This window comes from Macrotis lagotis, chromosome X, assembly GCF_037893015.1.
Source record: "Macrotis lagotis isolate mMagLag1 chromosome X, bilby.v1.9.chrom.fasta, whole genome shotgun sequence".
Taxonomy (NCBI): Eukaryota; Metazoa; Chordata; class Mammalia; order Peramelemorphia; family Peramelidae; genus Macrotis; species Macrotis lagotis.
This window is the reverse complement of record NC_133666.1, coordinates 639,594,568-639,611,642: the sequence shown is the minus strand read 5'-3', so window position 1 is coordinate 639,611,642 and position 17,075 is coordinate 639,594,568. Positions and strand designations below refer to the sequence as shown.

The window sequence follows — 17,075 nt, the reverse complement described above, 5'->3', positions numbered from 1 at the left end:
GAAGGTTCATATGAGTATTATCAGTGTCATTTTTCTATGCAGGAATACATGCAGTTCATCCTCATTAAGTCCCTCATATTTCCCCCCTCTCCTCCAATCTCCATGCTTCACCTGAGTCCTGTATCTGAAGATCGAACCTTCTGTTCAGCTCTGGCCATTCCAAAAGGAACCTTTGAAATTCCCTTGGTTCATTGAAAGTCCATCTTTTTCCCTGGAAGAGGACATTCAGCCTTGCTGGGTAGTTCATTCTTGGCTGCATTCTAAGCTCTCTTGCCATCCGGTATATTGTATTCCAAGCACTAAGAGCTTCCAATGTAGCTGCTGCTAAGTCCTGTGTGATCCTGACTGCAGCTCCTCGATATTTGAACTGTGTCCTTCTGGCTGCTTGTAATATTTTCTCTTTGACTTGGGAGTTCTGGAACTTGGCTACAATATTCCTAGGGGTTGGTTTTTTGGGATCTCTTTCTCTGGGGGATTGGTGGATTCTCTCCATTTCTATTTTTCTCTCTGCTTCTAGAATATCAGGGCAATTTTCCTGTAGTAATTCTTTGAAAATGATGTCAAGGCTCTTTTCCTGATCATGACTTTCAGGTATTCCAATAATTTTTAAATTATCTTTCCCAAGTCTGTTTTCCATATCAGTTGTTTTTTCAATGAGATATTTCACATTTTCTTCTAATTTTTCATTTTTTTTTGTTTTGAAGTATTGATTCCTGATTTCTGTTAAATTCATCAATCTCCCTGAATTCTATTCTTTGTCTGAAGGATTTGTTCTCCTCAGAGAGTTTTCTTATCTCTTTTTCCATCTGGCCAATTTTGCTTTTTAAAGCATTCTTCTCAATAACTTTTTGAACTGTTTTATCCATTTGACCTAAGCTGGTTTTTAGCATGCTATTTTCTTCAGCATTTCTTTGGATTTTCTTGACTAAGCTGCTGACTTCATTTTCATGTTTTTCCTGCATCTCTCTTCTTTCTTTTCCCAGTTTTTCTTCCAACTCCCTCATTTGATTTTCAAAGTCTTTTTTGAACTCTGTCATAGCCTGAGCCCAATTTCTGTTTTTCTTGGAGTCTTTAGATGCAGGAGCTTGTGCTTCTTCATCTTCAGACTGAGTATTTTGGTCCTTCTTGGGCTCATTTGCAAAATATTTCTCAGTAGTCTTCTTTTTGTTTCTCTGCTTGCTCATTTTCCCAGCCTGGGCCTGGTTTGGGGTTTTTCTTGAGCTTTTGGGACACTCCCACAAAGGTCTCAGTGTGTGAGGCTCTGTCCTCCCTCCTGGTCTGTGAATGACCATAAGCACCTCCCTCTGCCACGGGGCTGAGGTGGGGGGGGGCCTGCTGTTCTGTGGGGGGGCCTAGACTTCGATCAGAATCTGAATGTGGGCAGAGCCCCAGAGTCCTGTTCCAGAGGCAGAGGACAGAGCTCTGCAGTTTCTCTTCATTCCCCTCCCTCAGCTCAATGGGCTCATGCCCTGGGAGCTCCTGCTTACCAGCTCTGTCTGCTTCTGTTTCCTGGATCTGGGCTGGGGAAAGACCAGCTACTAGTTGTGTGCCCTGAGGGCTGGGCTCCACATGCTCACTCTGGCAGAGGTCCCCCGCTGTTCCCCCACTTTGTGCCCGGTGCTCCTCGGGGTGCAGCTCAGGAGACTCCCCCGCTGCTGTGAGCTGAGACTCCCAGCGCCCTGGGGCTGCCTCCGGGAGGCTGAGGTTCTTTGGCTCTGGTGGGCCACCCCTCTGGCGGCCACCTCTCCAATCCCGGAGAGCAGAGCCTTTTTGCTCTTTTCCAGGTTACCTTGAGTAGGAGAACTGCCTCACTGGGACCCTTTGTGGGTTCTGTCTCTGGAAAGTTTAGTTAGAGTCCTTAGCTGATGAATTTTATCAGAGAGCTCCTAAGACTGGATCCCTTCTTGTCATCATCTTGGCTCCGCCCTAAAGTGTTATTTTCTTTAACATCTTTTTGTGCTGCTTTTACCAGTCTTTACCAGTCTTGATTCTTTTTTCATGATTTTCTTGTATCCTTTCATTTTTCACCAAATTTTACCTCTGTCTTTCATATTTGATTTTCACTTACAGAAATTCTTTTTGAACCTGAAAACAATTCATATTTTTCTTTGGGAATCTTTGGATATAGCAACTTGGACTTTGTTGTCTTCTTCTGAGTTTGCATTTTGAGCTTTCCTTTCAACATAGTAATTTTTTATGGTCAGGTTCTTTTTTTTTTATTTGTCTTTTTGCTCATTTTCCCAACTTATTTCTTGGCTTTTAACTTTATATTAAAGTTGGGCTCTGGGGGCAGCTAGGTGGCGCAGTGGATAAAGCACTGGCCTTGGAGTCCGGAGTACCTGAGTTCAAATCCAGCCTCAGGCACTTAATAGTTACCTAGCTGTGTGGCCTTGGGCAAACCACTTAATCCCATTTGCCTTGCAAAAAAACCTAAAAAAAAAAAAGCTAAACTAAAACTTTGGGCTTTGCCTGCAAAGTGGACAGGGGCTATCCCAAACTTCAGGATTTTTGTGCAGCAGTGTTCAGAGCTAGTTCTGGGTATCTCTAAGTTTTTAGTTTTTCCATGGTGTTGTGATCTGAGAAGAGGTGGAATCACTGATCTTCTGGTTTGTGCTCTGGTCTGTGAGCAATCACTAGCACTCTTTCTGATATGGAACTGTGCCAGACACCCCAATTCCCTGGGGCTACAAGTTATAGTGTACTAGTTATAGTGTACTAGTCTCCTAGTGTTCCTCCTTGCCCTGGGACTATAACCCCCAATCTACATACAATCAATGTAAAAGAGTTCTGCACCTAGTGCCAGCAAAGGGACCCCTGTCATCTCCTTCCTACCAATTGTCTGACCCCTTTACTATCTGTGGTCTGAGAGCTCTGAAAACCACTACAGTTGTACCCAAGGCTTGCTGTTGGTTTGTTGGGGTGTGGCCTACACTGGCATTGGAGTGCACTCCATCAGGTGTGACAGACCTTTCTTGCTTACTTAAGTTGTCTTGGGCTGGAAAATTGCTTCACTCCATCTTTTTCTGAATGTTGTCACTCCAGAATTTGTTTGGGGGGCATTATTTAAAGTTGATTGAAGGAAAATTTGGAGAGCTCAGGAGTTTCTTGCATTTTCTTCACTATCTTGGCGCTACCCCCTCCACATGAATTATTATTGATTATTAAACAAGTTGATCTTCCCACACAGTAGTTAGGGCAGCTAAGTGGCATAATGGACAAAGTGCCAGGCCTGTAGTCAGAAAGACTTATTTTCCTGAATTCAAATGTGACCTTAGATACTTAACTTAGCTGTGTGACCCTGGGCAAATCATTTAATCCTATTTCCTTCAGTTTTGCATTAGTAAAATGACCTAGAAAAGGAAATGGCAAACTACTCCAGTATTTTTGCTGAGAAAATCCCAAATGGAATCACAGAGTCAAATATGACTGAAATAAATGAAAAATAAAACTTTCCACTCAGCCTGGAGTCCCCAAAGGAGCAGTTCTCTCATATGCTCTGACCAAGTATATAAGGTTTTATTCTTTCATTTTTTCCCCTCCTTTTTCTTATTATTTACTCTTCCCTATCTCTCTTCTTTCTACTTTAGTTTTCTTTGATTTGTAGTTTGACTGGGCCATGACACCCTTTAGTCTTTTGGTCTCTTACTTAATCTCAAAGTGGATAACCATGAGCAGATCATTTGGGTTTGGTTGTATTTCTCTAGCTGATTTGTCCAGATTCTCTTAGAGAGACAACAGTGTAGATAGTAAGCTGGACTTGAAGTCAGGAAGGTCTACCTGCCTCAGATATTTATTAGTTGTATGACCTTGAATAAATTAGCTATCCTCCATGCCTTAGTTTCCTCGTATGAAAAGTAGTGTTAAAATAATAATACTATCTAATACTCAAATACTTGTTATGAAGACCAAAAGAGATAGTGGATGTAAAATCTCTCTATAAAGCTTAAAGTGCTATGTAAACCACTCATTATCATCACCACCATCATCACTACCACCATCATTATTATAATCATCATCTGCATCATATGATGAACTACTCAAGGGAGAGTTGGACTCGGGGACTGGTCTGTGATATGGCGTGTCCCCCAGGGAAGGATAAGACCTTTTAAATGAAGGGTGAGAGGGGGGACTAGGTGGCGCAGTGGATAGAGCCTGGACCCTGGAGTCAGGAGTACTTGAGTTCAAATCTGGCCTCAGACACTTAATAATTACCTAGCTGTGTGGCCTTGGGCAAGCCACTTAACCCCATTTGCCTTGCAAAAACCTAAAAAAAAAATAAAAAAATAAATGAGGGGTGAGGGTGGCTCAGAGCTGATGATGTCTGGGGCTGGACACCCATCAGGATCCATCTGCTGATCCATGCTCCCCTTGAATATTGATCTGTGCTGCCTTTCTCAAAACTGAAGAAGTTGACAGAATGTCAGATAGGCACAGATTAGATATGATATTTTTTGGGATGAGCCAGAACAATATGGAAGCTGCAATGTTTGGATGTTACATAAAGATGTCATGTAGAGAAGAAGTAGCCTAAAACCCAATCTTATTAATTGAAGTGTAGATAAAAGTCATCCTTAAGAGTTAGTGGGGAGGCTTCCCTGGGAGATAAAATAATTCATGAGTAATGATGTGCATTTTTGGGAACCAGCTGGTATGTCTGTGGCTATGTACTTCTCATTCAGTATAGTGTGGTACAAAGAACTCAAGATTTGAAGTTATTGGAACTGGGTTCAAAATCTGGCTGGGTCACTAATGATCTGGATGATCTTGGCCATTCACTTCCCACTCTGGGCCTCAATTTCAACATCTGTCAAATGAGGGAGTTGGACTAGATGATTTTTATGTTCCTTGTTAGCTCAGAAGTTGTGACTATCTGGATGGTCATTAAGAGGATGGAGTAATTAGACCCTCAGAAGAAGATAGGATATTGGTTTGGAATGGGGGTTGGGGGAGTGGGGGGAGAATTCCTGAATGTGATTAGAAATAGAAATAGACCCCTAAGTCTTTCCTTTCCTCCTTTCCCTATGGGTACCAGTCCAGGGGTGGAGGGTAGGGAAAGGGCTGGGCAGCCCTAGCTTGGAGCTGGGGTGGGAGTGGGAATGACCCTAGAGCCCTCAAGATTTCCCCATCTTTGTTACAGATGGGCCACCCCATCATGGCCTCGGCGACACCCTCCCCTCTGCCTCTGCGGCCACCACCGCCCACCGGAGCAGCAGCCGGTGAGTGCCAGGCTAGTCTGCTTCTCACTTCCTGGGGGGGATGGCTAGGGTGGGCTCCATGCCTGAGGACAGCCTCTTCCCCTTCCCCCATGTACCTGGTCCCTTTCCCTCTCTCTTCCAGCCTCAGACTGCTCCCTAGAGCCAGAAAAGCAGGAATACATTTTCCCTAGTATAGGGGCACTGGAGACCAGGATAGACAGATTTGGTAGACTAGAGCAGGAGGGGTGCCCAAGGTGGGGAGGGCATCTCTAGATGGGATTCAGGGTAGAATGCATAGAATCAACTCATTTACCTGAGCTTGTGGAGGAAGCAGTGGTGTGGATCAATGGGCAAGTACTGTGCTTGGCTTTTAGTTCAATGCATCACATGTTTGTTAAGTACCTACTATGTGTAAGGCCTGGTGCTGTGGGGGGATGCAGTATGTCTGGGTAAGGGGGGGAGCATGGGTGTGGGGGCAGTCTCCATCCCCCAGGTTGACTTTCGTGCTCCCCAGCCTATGACTGGACCCTGAGGACCAGAAGAGTAGCAGCATGGTGTAGTGGAAAGAGACCCAGGCCTAGAGTCAGGAAAGACCTGGATTCTAATCCTGCCCAGATACTTCATAGCTGTGCGATTATGGGCAAGTCACATAACCTCTCAGCCTCACTTTCTTCATTTGTAAAATGGGGTATAGTAATTGTACAACCTACCTCACAGGGTTGTTGTGAGGAGAGTGCTTTGTAAGCCTTAGAGTGCTAATAATATATGAGTTATTACTATTGTTATATAGGTGGAAAGTAACAACCTCTACCCTCAAGGAGCTTATTCTCTAATTAGTCAAGACTGCAGCACGTATAGAAATAAGTAGAGTGGAAAGTAGAATGTGTAAGAGCGGGGAAGAGATCTAGATGAAGGGCCCCGAAAACGTTTTGGGAAGAAACAATCACTTCCTCTGGGGGAAGGTGGTCAGGGAATATTTCATGGAGAAGGGGATATTTGGAGAATCAGATACTGAGAATGATTTTTAACAAGTAGAAGTGAAGAGAGGGTGGGATTTAGAGACAGATTGTGCTTTAGGCTAAGAATCCTAGACAGAGTTTCACAATCATGGAGTCCAGGCCCTAAAGACTCAGAGAAGAAAATGACTTGCCCAAAGTCACATAGTTGGTGAAAGGCAAAATAGGACTTCAACTTAAGTCCTGTGGTCATAGTGGTCCTCCTTCCAATTCACCATGCAATAATTGTCTTCTTCCCTCCTCCCTTCCTCTCCTTTTCTCCCTTCCTTTCCTTTCCTTTCCTTTCCTTTCCTTTCCTTTCCTTTCCTTTCCTTTCCTTTCCTTTCCTTTCCTTTCCTTTCCTTTCCTTTCCTTTCCTTTTCCTTCCTTCCTTCCTTCCTTCCTTCCTTCCTTCCTTCCTTCCTTCCTTCCTTCCTTCCTTCCTTCCTTCCTTCCTCTCTGCTCTTTCCTTTCTTCCTTCCCTCCCTTTTCCATTCATCCTTCCCCCTTTCCTTTTTTACCTTCCATCCTTCTTTTCTTTCCTTTCTTTCTTCTTTCCCCAACCTCTAAGTGAGTTTTCTAATCATGCTTTGCATCTGCCCATAATAAAATGGGCTTGAAGTGCCTAGGGAGAAAGGGTCCCGGAATAGGCATCAAAAACTAAGAGGAAGGAAGGCTGGGAATGTACTTGTGCTGTGGGAAGCCATTTCCTGGGGACAATGGAGAATTGCCTACATGCTTTCAAGCATACCACCAGGTCCAGACATGATGCAGGAAATCCTTGGCCTTTGGCACCTCTGGCCTCTGCCCAGGGAGGGAAATGTGGGAGAAGTGCTGGCGGTATCAAGGAGAAGTCTAGGGACACAGTCTCAGGGACTACAGATCCCAGCATATATTGTGGCTGATTCATGTGGGACTTTGCATATTGGGAACCATGCCCCTCCCCAATAAATAGATGCACCTAGTATAACAGGACTAAGTGCCCATGGAAAACCCCCTTAGACTTCAGCAGGGATGTGATATTAGTGGAATTTGAGGAAGCACACATGCTTCAGTGGCTTAGGGCTACTTGGGATGACCTTCCAAAATCAGACAGACCCTTTGGCTTCCCAGCCCTACCTTGCTATGTGTTCTATGCGTCAGAGCCATAGCCCAAGGCAGGATAGCAGAGGGGAATGAAAATAGGACTTCCTCCTTCAGGCCCCCCTATGAAGGACATGATTTGTTCCTGCCTCCTTAGAAAGAAATCCCAAGGTCTCAATTTCCCTGAGAGTGATGGGTAAAGCAGAGAGGTGGAGGCTGGGGTTGAGGACAGCAAGATAAACAGCTTGTCTGACAGCTGACACAGGAAGCTTCTAGGGCCTTCTTTCTATCCCAGTTGAAACACAGTTCTTCCACTAGCTCATCATTAGCTAAGTCAAAGGGACTGGGTTCAGATCTCCATTCTGTTAAGTGACCTTGGGCACGTCATTGTCCTCTGTGGGCCTCAATTTTCCCACATCTGGAAAATGAAGATGTTGAAATAAATGATCTCTCAGGCTTTGTCCAGGTCTAAATTCTATTATCCCTTCCTAGCTTCCTTCACTCCCCTTCCCCGATCTATTAGGGCAGCTCTTAGCCATGCTGGCCTTACATTGGATCAGCTCCTAACTTGTTGGTGATTCTTTGCAGCTACCGGGATGGAGGTGGTGCAGAATTCCCTCTGGGTTCACCACCGCTGCTGCTCCTGGGTCGGTTCCCCAGCCCTTCGGATGGGAGGGGCAGCCGGGCACCGTGGGAACGCCCTCTCTGTGTGGACAGAGGGGTTGATGTCAGGGAGGAAAGCACTTTAGAGAGGCCTTCCAGCTCCAGGGAGGCTGGGGCCCCGTTCTGTTCCCAGGAGGCCTCCTTTGTCAGCGAGTCCAAAGCTGTACATACTGTGAAAACTCACACTGAATTGGGAGGGGGACCGGAGCTGGGAGGAGCTCCTGAGATTGCTGCTGAGCCCCCTGTCCCTCTGGGGTCCTGGGAGGACAGGCAGCCCCCTTCTGAACCAAAGCCCCTTGGCACTTTCCACAGAGAGCACTCATCGAAGAACAAGGGCATCCTGAGGCTTGATTGGTTTTCAGACCCTGATGAACAAGTCCACTATAGGGAAAAGGGCCAAAGCCTAGACAGTGGGGTTGGGCAGTCAATTCAAGTCCAGCCCCCTCCACTGACTCTTCCAGGCTTCAGGAAAAGTCCTGTTCCTGGCTTAGGAAAGATCAGAACCCTGGAGGCAGCAGTGGTCACTGAGAGGAAGGGGCTAGTGGCAGAGCCAGAGGTGACAGAGAGGAGCCCTCTTACTGAGCCTCACCCTGAATGGGTCCTGCCCAGGCCAGGTCTGCAGGCCACTCCTGAACTAGCCATCAGTAAACAGACATGGACAGTAAATGAGGAAGATTCAGTGGAACGGCTTTCCCTAGAGCCCCCACCCTGTGGCCCCTATGACATTGAAATGAGGCCCTACTTCTGTAACTTGGTGGAAGAAGCTGACAAGGAAGCACTTGGACAAGAGGAAGACCCTGCTGTCTATACCTGTATTGAGTGTAGCATTTACTTCAAGAAGAAGGAGCATCTCCTGGATCACATGATGCAGCACAGCCGAGGTCCTGGGCAGGACCCTGTAAGTGACTCCCGAGGGGGACAAGGGCAGTTCTCTTGCAGTGAGTGTGGCTGGGGATTCGGGGACCCTGGCACTCTAGAGCAGCACCGCCGGCTTCACCAAGAGTCTAGGGAGAAGATTATTGAGGAAATCCAGAAACTAAATGAATTCCCAGATGAAGGACGAGAAGCTCGACTCCAGTGCCCCAAATGTGTGTTTGGCACCAATTCCTCCAAGATCTTTGTTCAGCATGCTAAGATGCATGTCAGGGAGAGGAGGGACCAAGGAGCCAAGAGCCTGGGCATCTCGGGCCACTCAGGAGATGAGACCCAAGACAGTCCTGGCCACCTTGCCTACAAACACTTCAGACCTAATGAGCCACCAATAACCCAGGGACCATCCTTAGGGTTAGAAAAGGGTCTTCACAGTTGCATCCTCTGTGGTTTCCCGGCCCCGAATGAGAATGTTTTGAAGGAACATGTAAAGTATGCCCACACTCACCAGCCTTGGGGGGGAGATATTGAAGCTTTTGAGGATCCAGCCAGCCAACCTGGAACCAGCCGTGACACCTACAGCCCTGCTCGGCTAGCCCGAATGCCTGATGTGGACTATTTTGGCAAAGCAGACCGACTTTTTGCTCCAGCATGGCAGGAAAGCCCTGCTCATTATGATCCCACTCCTGCCTATGCTCTGGGACACCAGCGGCTGGACAGGAGTGGTCGGGTCAAAAGGGGCTTTTCCACTTCTGGCTTCCATTCAAGAAAGATGCTTCCTTATGGTTCTACCCACAAGACCTTGGGATCATTGCCATTCTCCTCGGCCAAAGTTTATAACCCTTATACCTTGCATCCTGGTAGGAAAAAAAGCATGGCCCACCTGAAGGATCTGGAGAGTGACACGGGTCGAGATTTCTTCAGTGGGTGGGAGGAGCTCAGGCCTCCAGGTTCATATCCTAGTGACATGGGGAGTATGGAGGAGGAGATGTCCTTAACCACTGAGATTGACTTTGCTCAGAACCGAAGCTTTAACCCCATCACCATCCCCCAGCCTGCCTTGGAGCTCAAGAAGACTTTTCAAGAGGCCTTGCAAAAGGCTGAGTCCTCAGAGGTACAGCAGCACCAGCTGCGGAAGATGGTGCCCATCGTCCTTGTGGAGGAGATGAATCTGCAGCCTCCCCGGGGAGCTTTCCAAGCCCAAGGTCGGCTAACAAAGCCCCAAGGGGCCACCTCTTCCACAGAGCTGATGCTGGATGGGCCCATCCCGCTGGATTTGTTGCTGCTGGACTCCCCACTTGAAGGGCCCTTGGGAATCGATGACCTTTTTGACTCAGACTCCCCCATGCTCAAGAATGAGGAGAGGAAGTGCCCTTACTGCCCAGACAGGTTTCACAATGGAATTGGCCTAGCTAACCATGTTCGGGGCCACTTGAACCGTGTAGGGGTGAGCTACAATGTCCGGCATTTCATCTCTGCAGAGGAAGTGAAAGCAATCGAGCAAAAGTTCTCCTTCCAAAAGAAGAAGAAAAAAGGTAGTATGTAATCAATTTGAGAGTCTCCTAATTTAAAACAAGTATACATAAACTAAAGTGGGGTTAATTGGCATCTTCCCCTCTATGGATTTAGGTATGTATATGCTGTCCAACTGGGGATATGGCCCAACTCCAAGGCATGGGCCTGAGTGTGGCTCTAGACCTGGACAAAAGGCCACATGGAGATGCAGGGACCATCCAAGACTCACTACTCAGGAAGAAGGGGTCAGGGAGGGAGAGTTTGGGCAGAGCAAATTTCCCATGTCTCATGTGCTGAGCCCCACTCCCTCTCAGCAGAACTAAGAGCTGGACAGGACCCCAGATAAAGGAGGAGTGAGGGGAATCTGCCCTTGGGTGTCATGGGCAGGAGAAACCAGGGAGCATCTTAGTTACTGGGTTATCCATGACCGCTCCAATAAGAGGGAAAGTTTGAGAAAGGATTTGCTAGGGGATAAAGGGAGAAGTATTGGCAGAGGGACCCAGCCAACCCGTGTGGAACCAGCCATGATGCCTACAGCCCTACTCAGCTGGCCCGGTTTCCCAATAGGGACCATCTGGGCAAGAGTGGGGCAAAGGGGGTTTAAAGGACTAGAAGGACAAGGGGAGAAGGGAAATGTGCACAGCTGAGTCCAGGGAAGAGGTGCCATCGGGGCAGAGGGGGAGGCAGGCAGAGACTATATCGTTAGTCCCCAGAAGCAGTTCAGGGCTAGAAGATGTATGTCTGACTGGTCATCCTGTTCTTCTCTCTGCAGTTGCCAACTTTGACCCCAGCACATTCAGCCTCATGCGCTGTGAGTTCTGTGGAGCAGGCTTTGACACCCGAGCAGGCCTTTCCAGTCATGCCCGCGCTCACCTGCGTGACTTCGGCATCACCAACTGGGAGCTCACCATCTCACCTATCAACATTCTCAAGGAGCTGCTGGCGGCATCAGCAGAGCGCCCTATGCTGATAGGCCCAGGCCCAGGGGAGCCCGGGTCTCCAGGCTGTGAGAGGGAGATGCTGGGTTTTGGCCCACCCAGCCTGATGGCCATGTCTGAGTGCAGAGGGCGAGGCTCGCCACTCTCTCCATTCCCCCAAGCCTGGGGTGATGAGTTGGGGCCAATCTACCGAGATGGTAAGAGAAACCTGGGGTTCTATGTGGTCCCTGGGGAGAAGGGAGGGACCCCAAACTCTTTGTTTATTTTAGTCTGGAGCAGATGATTTAATGAAATGGGAGGCACAGGCCCAGAGAAGAGACAACCTAGAAGGTTCAGTCCCTTAGTGATTAGCCTTCACTAATGATAGTAACTTCCACATTTGCAAAGAGCTTTTCCCTCACTTGACCCCACAGTTTCTCTTCTCTAGGTCATGTCCATTGTAAAAATATCCTTAAACACAGATGGTATATTGGCAGGGATTTCTTGAATGTTCAGTCCTGAGTTTGATACTCTTGGAATACAGTGGGAGATACTGTTCTTTCCTTCCCATTTAGTTTGGTTGGAATTTTGTAACAATTGGGGGCCAAGACAAGGTTGGCTAAATGGTCATAATCACTGACACTAAGGGCAATATCATAGGATGACTCAAATACATGTGGATCCTAGAATGCACCTTTATGGCCATCAATTCATTTTACAGATAAAGAATTTGGGGCCAGAGAGATTAAACAGCTCATCCAGGGTTGGCACAAATGATAATTAGCAGAGTCATTATGCAAAAGTCTTTGAACTCCAAATCCCGTGCTCTTTTCCAGTGTTACTGATATGCATATGGGCTCTGCAAGTCTAGGGATCCTCAAGTTGGGAGGGGAGGTGTGAACTGGACCTCAAGTATGGATAAGGTTGAAGAGGAGTTGTGGATAGTCTTGAATGCCCCTGAATATTTGGCTTAAGGGTATGACATGATCAACTGGGTCTTTGGCAATTAGTCCAGTGACCTGGGAAAGATGGGTTGAAGGGTGCAATGCTGGAGCAAGAGAGCTGTTAAAAGGCTGTTGAATTAATCATTGTGAGATGATGAGGGCCCTGACTAGGCTGGAGATAGTGGGGATCTGGGACAAAAAAACAAAGTTAATATTCCCTGAACCCAAGAAGATAATGGATTATTTATTGCAGAGAGAGGATGGGAGGAATGGGAGGGATCTCTGCCTTGGGGTCTTTTTTGGGGGGAGGGGGGAGGAGGGGGACTGAAAAAGGGTGTTGATTAATTCAGAAAGCCTTATATGAAGTCACTCTCTGCTCCTCTAGCATACCAAGGTGACCCTTCTTGCCTTAATCTTTTGGTGGAAATATCTCTCAAGCCTTCCCAGCAGGATTCTCTGAGGTATCTGAGGGGGTCTCACTAATCTCTGGGTCCTCTCTAGAGATAATCAGAAGCCCTAGTCAAATCCTTCCAAGCCCACTTATTTGTGGTGGTATTCAGGCTATTTCTCTTTGGTTTAGGGGTGAACCCTGAGATCAGACCTACCCCATCTTGGAAATCCCCAAAATGTCTTCCAGCACTAAAGCTTTTAACCCCTAAGGCACAGAAGCTGCCCTTTCTGAGCCCTGGACATCTTGTTTTGGCCAGGTGGTAAGGACCCACTATGTGGGCACTGTACCCAGTTCTATTGATTCAAAGAAAGGCTAACAAACAAACCCAAATAGTCTAAGCTCTTCAAGAGCTCGAAGAGTCATGGAGCCATCTTTCTATAGTCCTTGGCCCATGCATGGAAGATGGGAGGGGGCAATAAAAGATAGGTAACTGTCCCAGGAGTCTGCCCTCTGGTTCAGTGCAGTGGTTCTTAACAATTTTGGGTTAGGGACCTTTGTGGCAGGTAGTCTAGTAAAGTTTGGATGAACTTGAGAAGGAGAAAAAAAACTTTTTCTCCCTCGAACTGAAATTTGGCTTTCCTTTCCTCAAGTTCATGGTAGATCCCAGGTTAAGAAGCCTGTTCTCAAACCTCCTGAGTACCTGGCTGTTCAGCGCCATCTGCTGATCCTCTAGAAACTATTTGGATTCTTGTTTTGGTAGGAAATTGGCTTCAGGCCTGTAGGATATCACAGTATTTTAGAACTGGACCTTTAGAACTGGACCATTGTCCAAGGCCTTCATTTGATAGCAGAGAACTAAGATCCAAATAGGAAAAGTGATTTTCTGAGGTCTCACAGGTGGCAGTGGCTACACTAGGATTAGAATGCAAGACTTCAAATCCATTCAAATCCACCAATGAACTTGAGGTCTTAGCCTCTCCCCCATGGAGTTTGGACTGCAAATTTGGACTCCAAATCCTATGCTCTTTTCCAGTGTTACTGATAATGCATGTGGGCTGGGCAAGTCCAGGGATCCTCATGGGGGGAAGGGAGGTATGAACTGGATCTCAAGTATGGATAAGACTGAAGGGAGATTGTGGATAGTCTTGAATGCCTCTGAATATTTGACTTAAGGGTATGACATGATCAACTAGGTCTTTGGCAATTAGTGTAGTAGCCTGGGAAAGATGGGTTGGAGGGTGCAATGCTGGAGCAAGAGATCTGTGAAAAGGCTGTTGAATTAGTCATTGTGAGATGATGAGGGCCCTGACTAGGTTGGAGATAGTGGGGATCTGGGACAAAAAAACAAAGTTAATATTTCCTGAGCCCAAGAAGATAGTGGACTATTTATTGCAGAGAGAGGATGGGAGGAATGCTGGACTCTAACCTTCCCCATCAAAGGACCTAGACAATCTTTATGCTTCAAGGGCCCCAGAGCAGAACTCTGACATTTTCCTAGTGAATCAGTTTTCCCCTTTCTCTCTTGACAGGACAGAATTTCCAGAGTCTGAGTTCTGATTTTGACCCTCCTGTGAACTACAGTCAGTTTGTCCTACCATACCCAGAGTTGCTAGGCCTGCTGGAAGTTGATCAGGAGCTTAATCAGTTGTTAGCCTTTCTCTCCCTACCAGGGACAGGACAGTATCTCTTTCTGTGGGGACTTTCGTTCTTTCTCTCCAGATTGTCATGCTAGCTTTCTTTGATGGTGCTGGTGATTGGATTGAGTACCTTTTTCTCAGGGACCTGATCCCCAATTCCTCCCACCACTTTGTACGTCAGTCTTCTTTCCTCTGTAGACATTGTCTCCCTAAGCCAAAGGATGGTGACAACTCTACCTGGCTGAGAGCCTTGTCTTTACTGCCAACCTCCAAGGCAGCCAGCTCACCCCTTAGGCTGCAGACTTCCCTTCCTCTTACATCCTCTTCCCAGAGCACCATGAAGCTGTTTTGGGAGACTGATGGATTAGGGTGCAGGAAGAATTTGGAGTCCAACCTCTAGATTTGTTTTTATTGAAGGGTGCATTCCTAATAGATGTTGTAGAGAGGCAGCTATAGGTGTAGTGACAGAACCCAGCAAACTTTCCAACCGTTGGAACAATCTAGAAGTGGAAACAGCTCCCTTTGGTTGTGGTGTGTGCTCCTTAACTGGTGGAAGTCTTTGGGCAGAGGCTGGATGTTCTCCTGTTGGAGTCAGCGTAGGAGGGATTTCTGATGAGGTGTGGGGTGGACCTAGAGAGGTTGCAGTCCTTTCCAGCTCAGCATCTGTCCTGCGCCCACCCCCACCCTTCTGGAGGCTCCTGGGGCAGAATCATGGCTCCGTCTGGGAGGTGAGGAGCTCCCGGTCCTCTGTGGAGCAGCGGCTTTTGTGATTGGGTCTGCGGGATTCCTTTTGTGAATGGGTTTGGCTAGACAGAGCCCCCTTCTGATTCTGTGGCTGGGATCGGAGAATGTTAGGGCAGAGGAGGCTCTTCGAGAACGTCCAGCCAGCCCCAATAGCGATTTTTAAGGTTTTTTTTAAAATAACGACAGGTCCACATGATTGTTTTCCTTTGTCATCTTAAATAGCCTATTTTGTATTTTTTCCTGGAAAAGGGCCCTTCGGGTTTTAACAAATCGCCGAAAGGGTGCGTGGCACAAACATTTCTAGCTCCGACCCCTTATTTGCAAATGGGATGGAGAAATCAAAGTTCGGGGGTCGGGGTGGGGGCCGTATCGTGTGAGGAATTAGACGGGCATCCCGCGGGGCCCACTCCGGGGACGCTGCCCACCCACGGCGTGGGGGTGGGGTCGACCTCTTTGTTCCATCCTCAGGGCCTCCCCTGCCCTTCCTAGTCCAGTATCTCAAAAGCGCTGGATTTGGCGTCCGAAACGGCCTGGGTTCAAATCCAGCTCGAGACGAGCTCCTGCCTTCGAGGCTTCCGTCAGTCGCGGCCCCGGGCCGGGCGCTGGCGCATTCCTAGAATGGCTGTGCCCCCCGGAGGCCCGGCCCGGGCGCACTCGCGTCTCCCGGAGTCGGGCCAGGCGGGCTCGGGTAAGGCGGGGTGGGGGAGGGAGGGAGGAGAAAGGGCGGGGGCGCAGCGCTCCGGAGCTCGCTTGCTCCTGGCTGGCGGCTCGCTCGGCGCTCGCTCTCTCGGGCCTGAACCGCTCGGAGGGTTTCTCCCGCCCCCGGCCGGGTGTCCGGGCGCCGGGGCGGGGCGGGGCGGAGGGGAGCGGAGGGAGGAGGCCGGCGCTGGCTCGGCGCTCGGCTGCTCCCGCCTGGGGCGGCCGCCCCGCGTGCGCCGGACCCAAGATGGCCGCCTCCACCGCCCAGTGCCGAGTGACAAAAGCGGACGGGAGGGCGGCGGCGGCGGCGGGGCCGCGCGGGGGGGCCCGGGAGCGCGCGCCCGCGGGGGGGCCGCCCCCGTCCCTGTCCCCGTCCCCGTCCCCCTCCCCGCCGCCGACGCCGCCGCCGACGCTGCTCCCGCCGCCGCCGCCGCCGCCGCCGCTGCCGCCGCCGCCGCCTCCACCGCCGCCGCCGCCGCCGCCGCCGCCGCCGCCGAGGGACGGGCCCGAGCCCGGGCCGGGAGCCGGAGGAGGAGCGGGCCCGGGCCCGGGAGCCGCGCCGGGTGAGGAGGCCCGCTCCTTGTCGTGCCTCGTGGGGGCCCGGCCGCGGGCCCGAGCCGGGACTGGCGCCTCGGGCCGCCCCTTCCGGGAAGGCCTGGACGGCCGCGAGGCTCCGATGGGATAGAGGCGATGGGCCCGGGGCCCGGGGCGGGGGGTGGCGAGCGGCCCGGCGAGCGGCCGGCCCTGGCACTGCCCGGGACACCAGCCCGCACGGGCCCTAGGCATCGGCCGCCCAGGCGCCTTGTCCCACGGGGGCACCCGAGGCCCGCAGCCCTGGAGGGGCTTCCCTCGCCCTTCCTGGCCCTTCTTGCCAAAACCAGCTCATTGGCCTTGCCAGTCCTGCCTCGACGACTGACGGAGCCTGGCCAGGCCCGACCTTTCCCCCGCCCTCCTCCCCAGTTTCCTGATCTGGAAGATGGGGGGATTGGCCTGGTCGCCTCGGAGCTCCCTCTCAGGCCAGGGCTCATGGATCCGGGGCCTGAGGAGCCCCCGGGGCCTTGATGGGCCTCAGTTTCCTCCCGTAAAACCAAAGAGTTAGGCAGCCCCGGGATGGGGCGGCTCACCTTCCCCTGGTCCTGCCCACCTCCTCACCCTGCATGTCTCTGCCTGCCCCCAGTGGCGAGACGGTGCGGGAGCCCAGGGAGGGAGCACTCTGTGTGCAAGTCTTGGCCTGGCACCAGAGGCCCTGGCTTCTGAGCTTGCCTCTGCCCTTTGCTACCGTTGTGGACTTGGGCAAGTCGCTCTTTGTCTGTGGGCCTTTTATCAGCTCATCCTTGAAAAGTTGGAAGGTTCGATTAGATGATCTCCTGTCAGTTCTAAATCCTACTGATCCTAAGGCCGAGGGTTTCTCCTTCCACCTTA

General features: G+C 49.9%; 1 protein-coding gene across 10 annotated transcripts in view; it reads left to right on the top strand.

The window, feature by feature from the left end:
• Positions 1 to 17,075, top strand: part of WIZ (WIZ zinc finger) — a 46,370-nt gene that overhangs the window by 17,831 nt on the left and 11,464 nt on the right. For 3 of the 10 annotated variants that reach the window (XM_074204298.1, XM_074204296.1, XM_074204294.1), the window contains exons 3-5: positions 5,138 to 5,216; positions 7,862 to 10,341; positions 11,094 to 11,456. In XM_074204298.1, the coding sequence (XP_074060399.1) occupies positions 5,138 to 5,216; positions 7,862 to 10,341; positions 11,094 to 11,456 (2,922 nt within the window). Of the gene's footprint in view, positions 1 to 5,137; positions 5,217 to 7,861; positions 10,345 to 11,093; positions 11,457 to 15,843; positions 16,217 to 17,075 lie in introns of those variants that run through there. The other 7 variants (XM_074204297.1, XM_074204295.1, XM_074204293.1 and 4 more) reach the window with 4 other exon arrangements.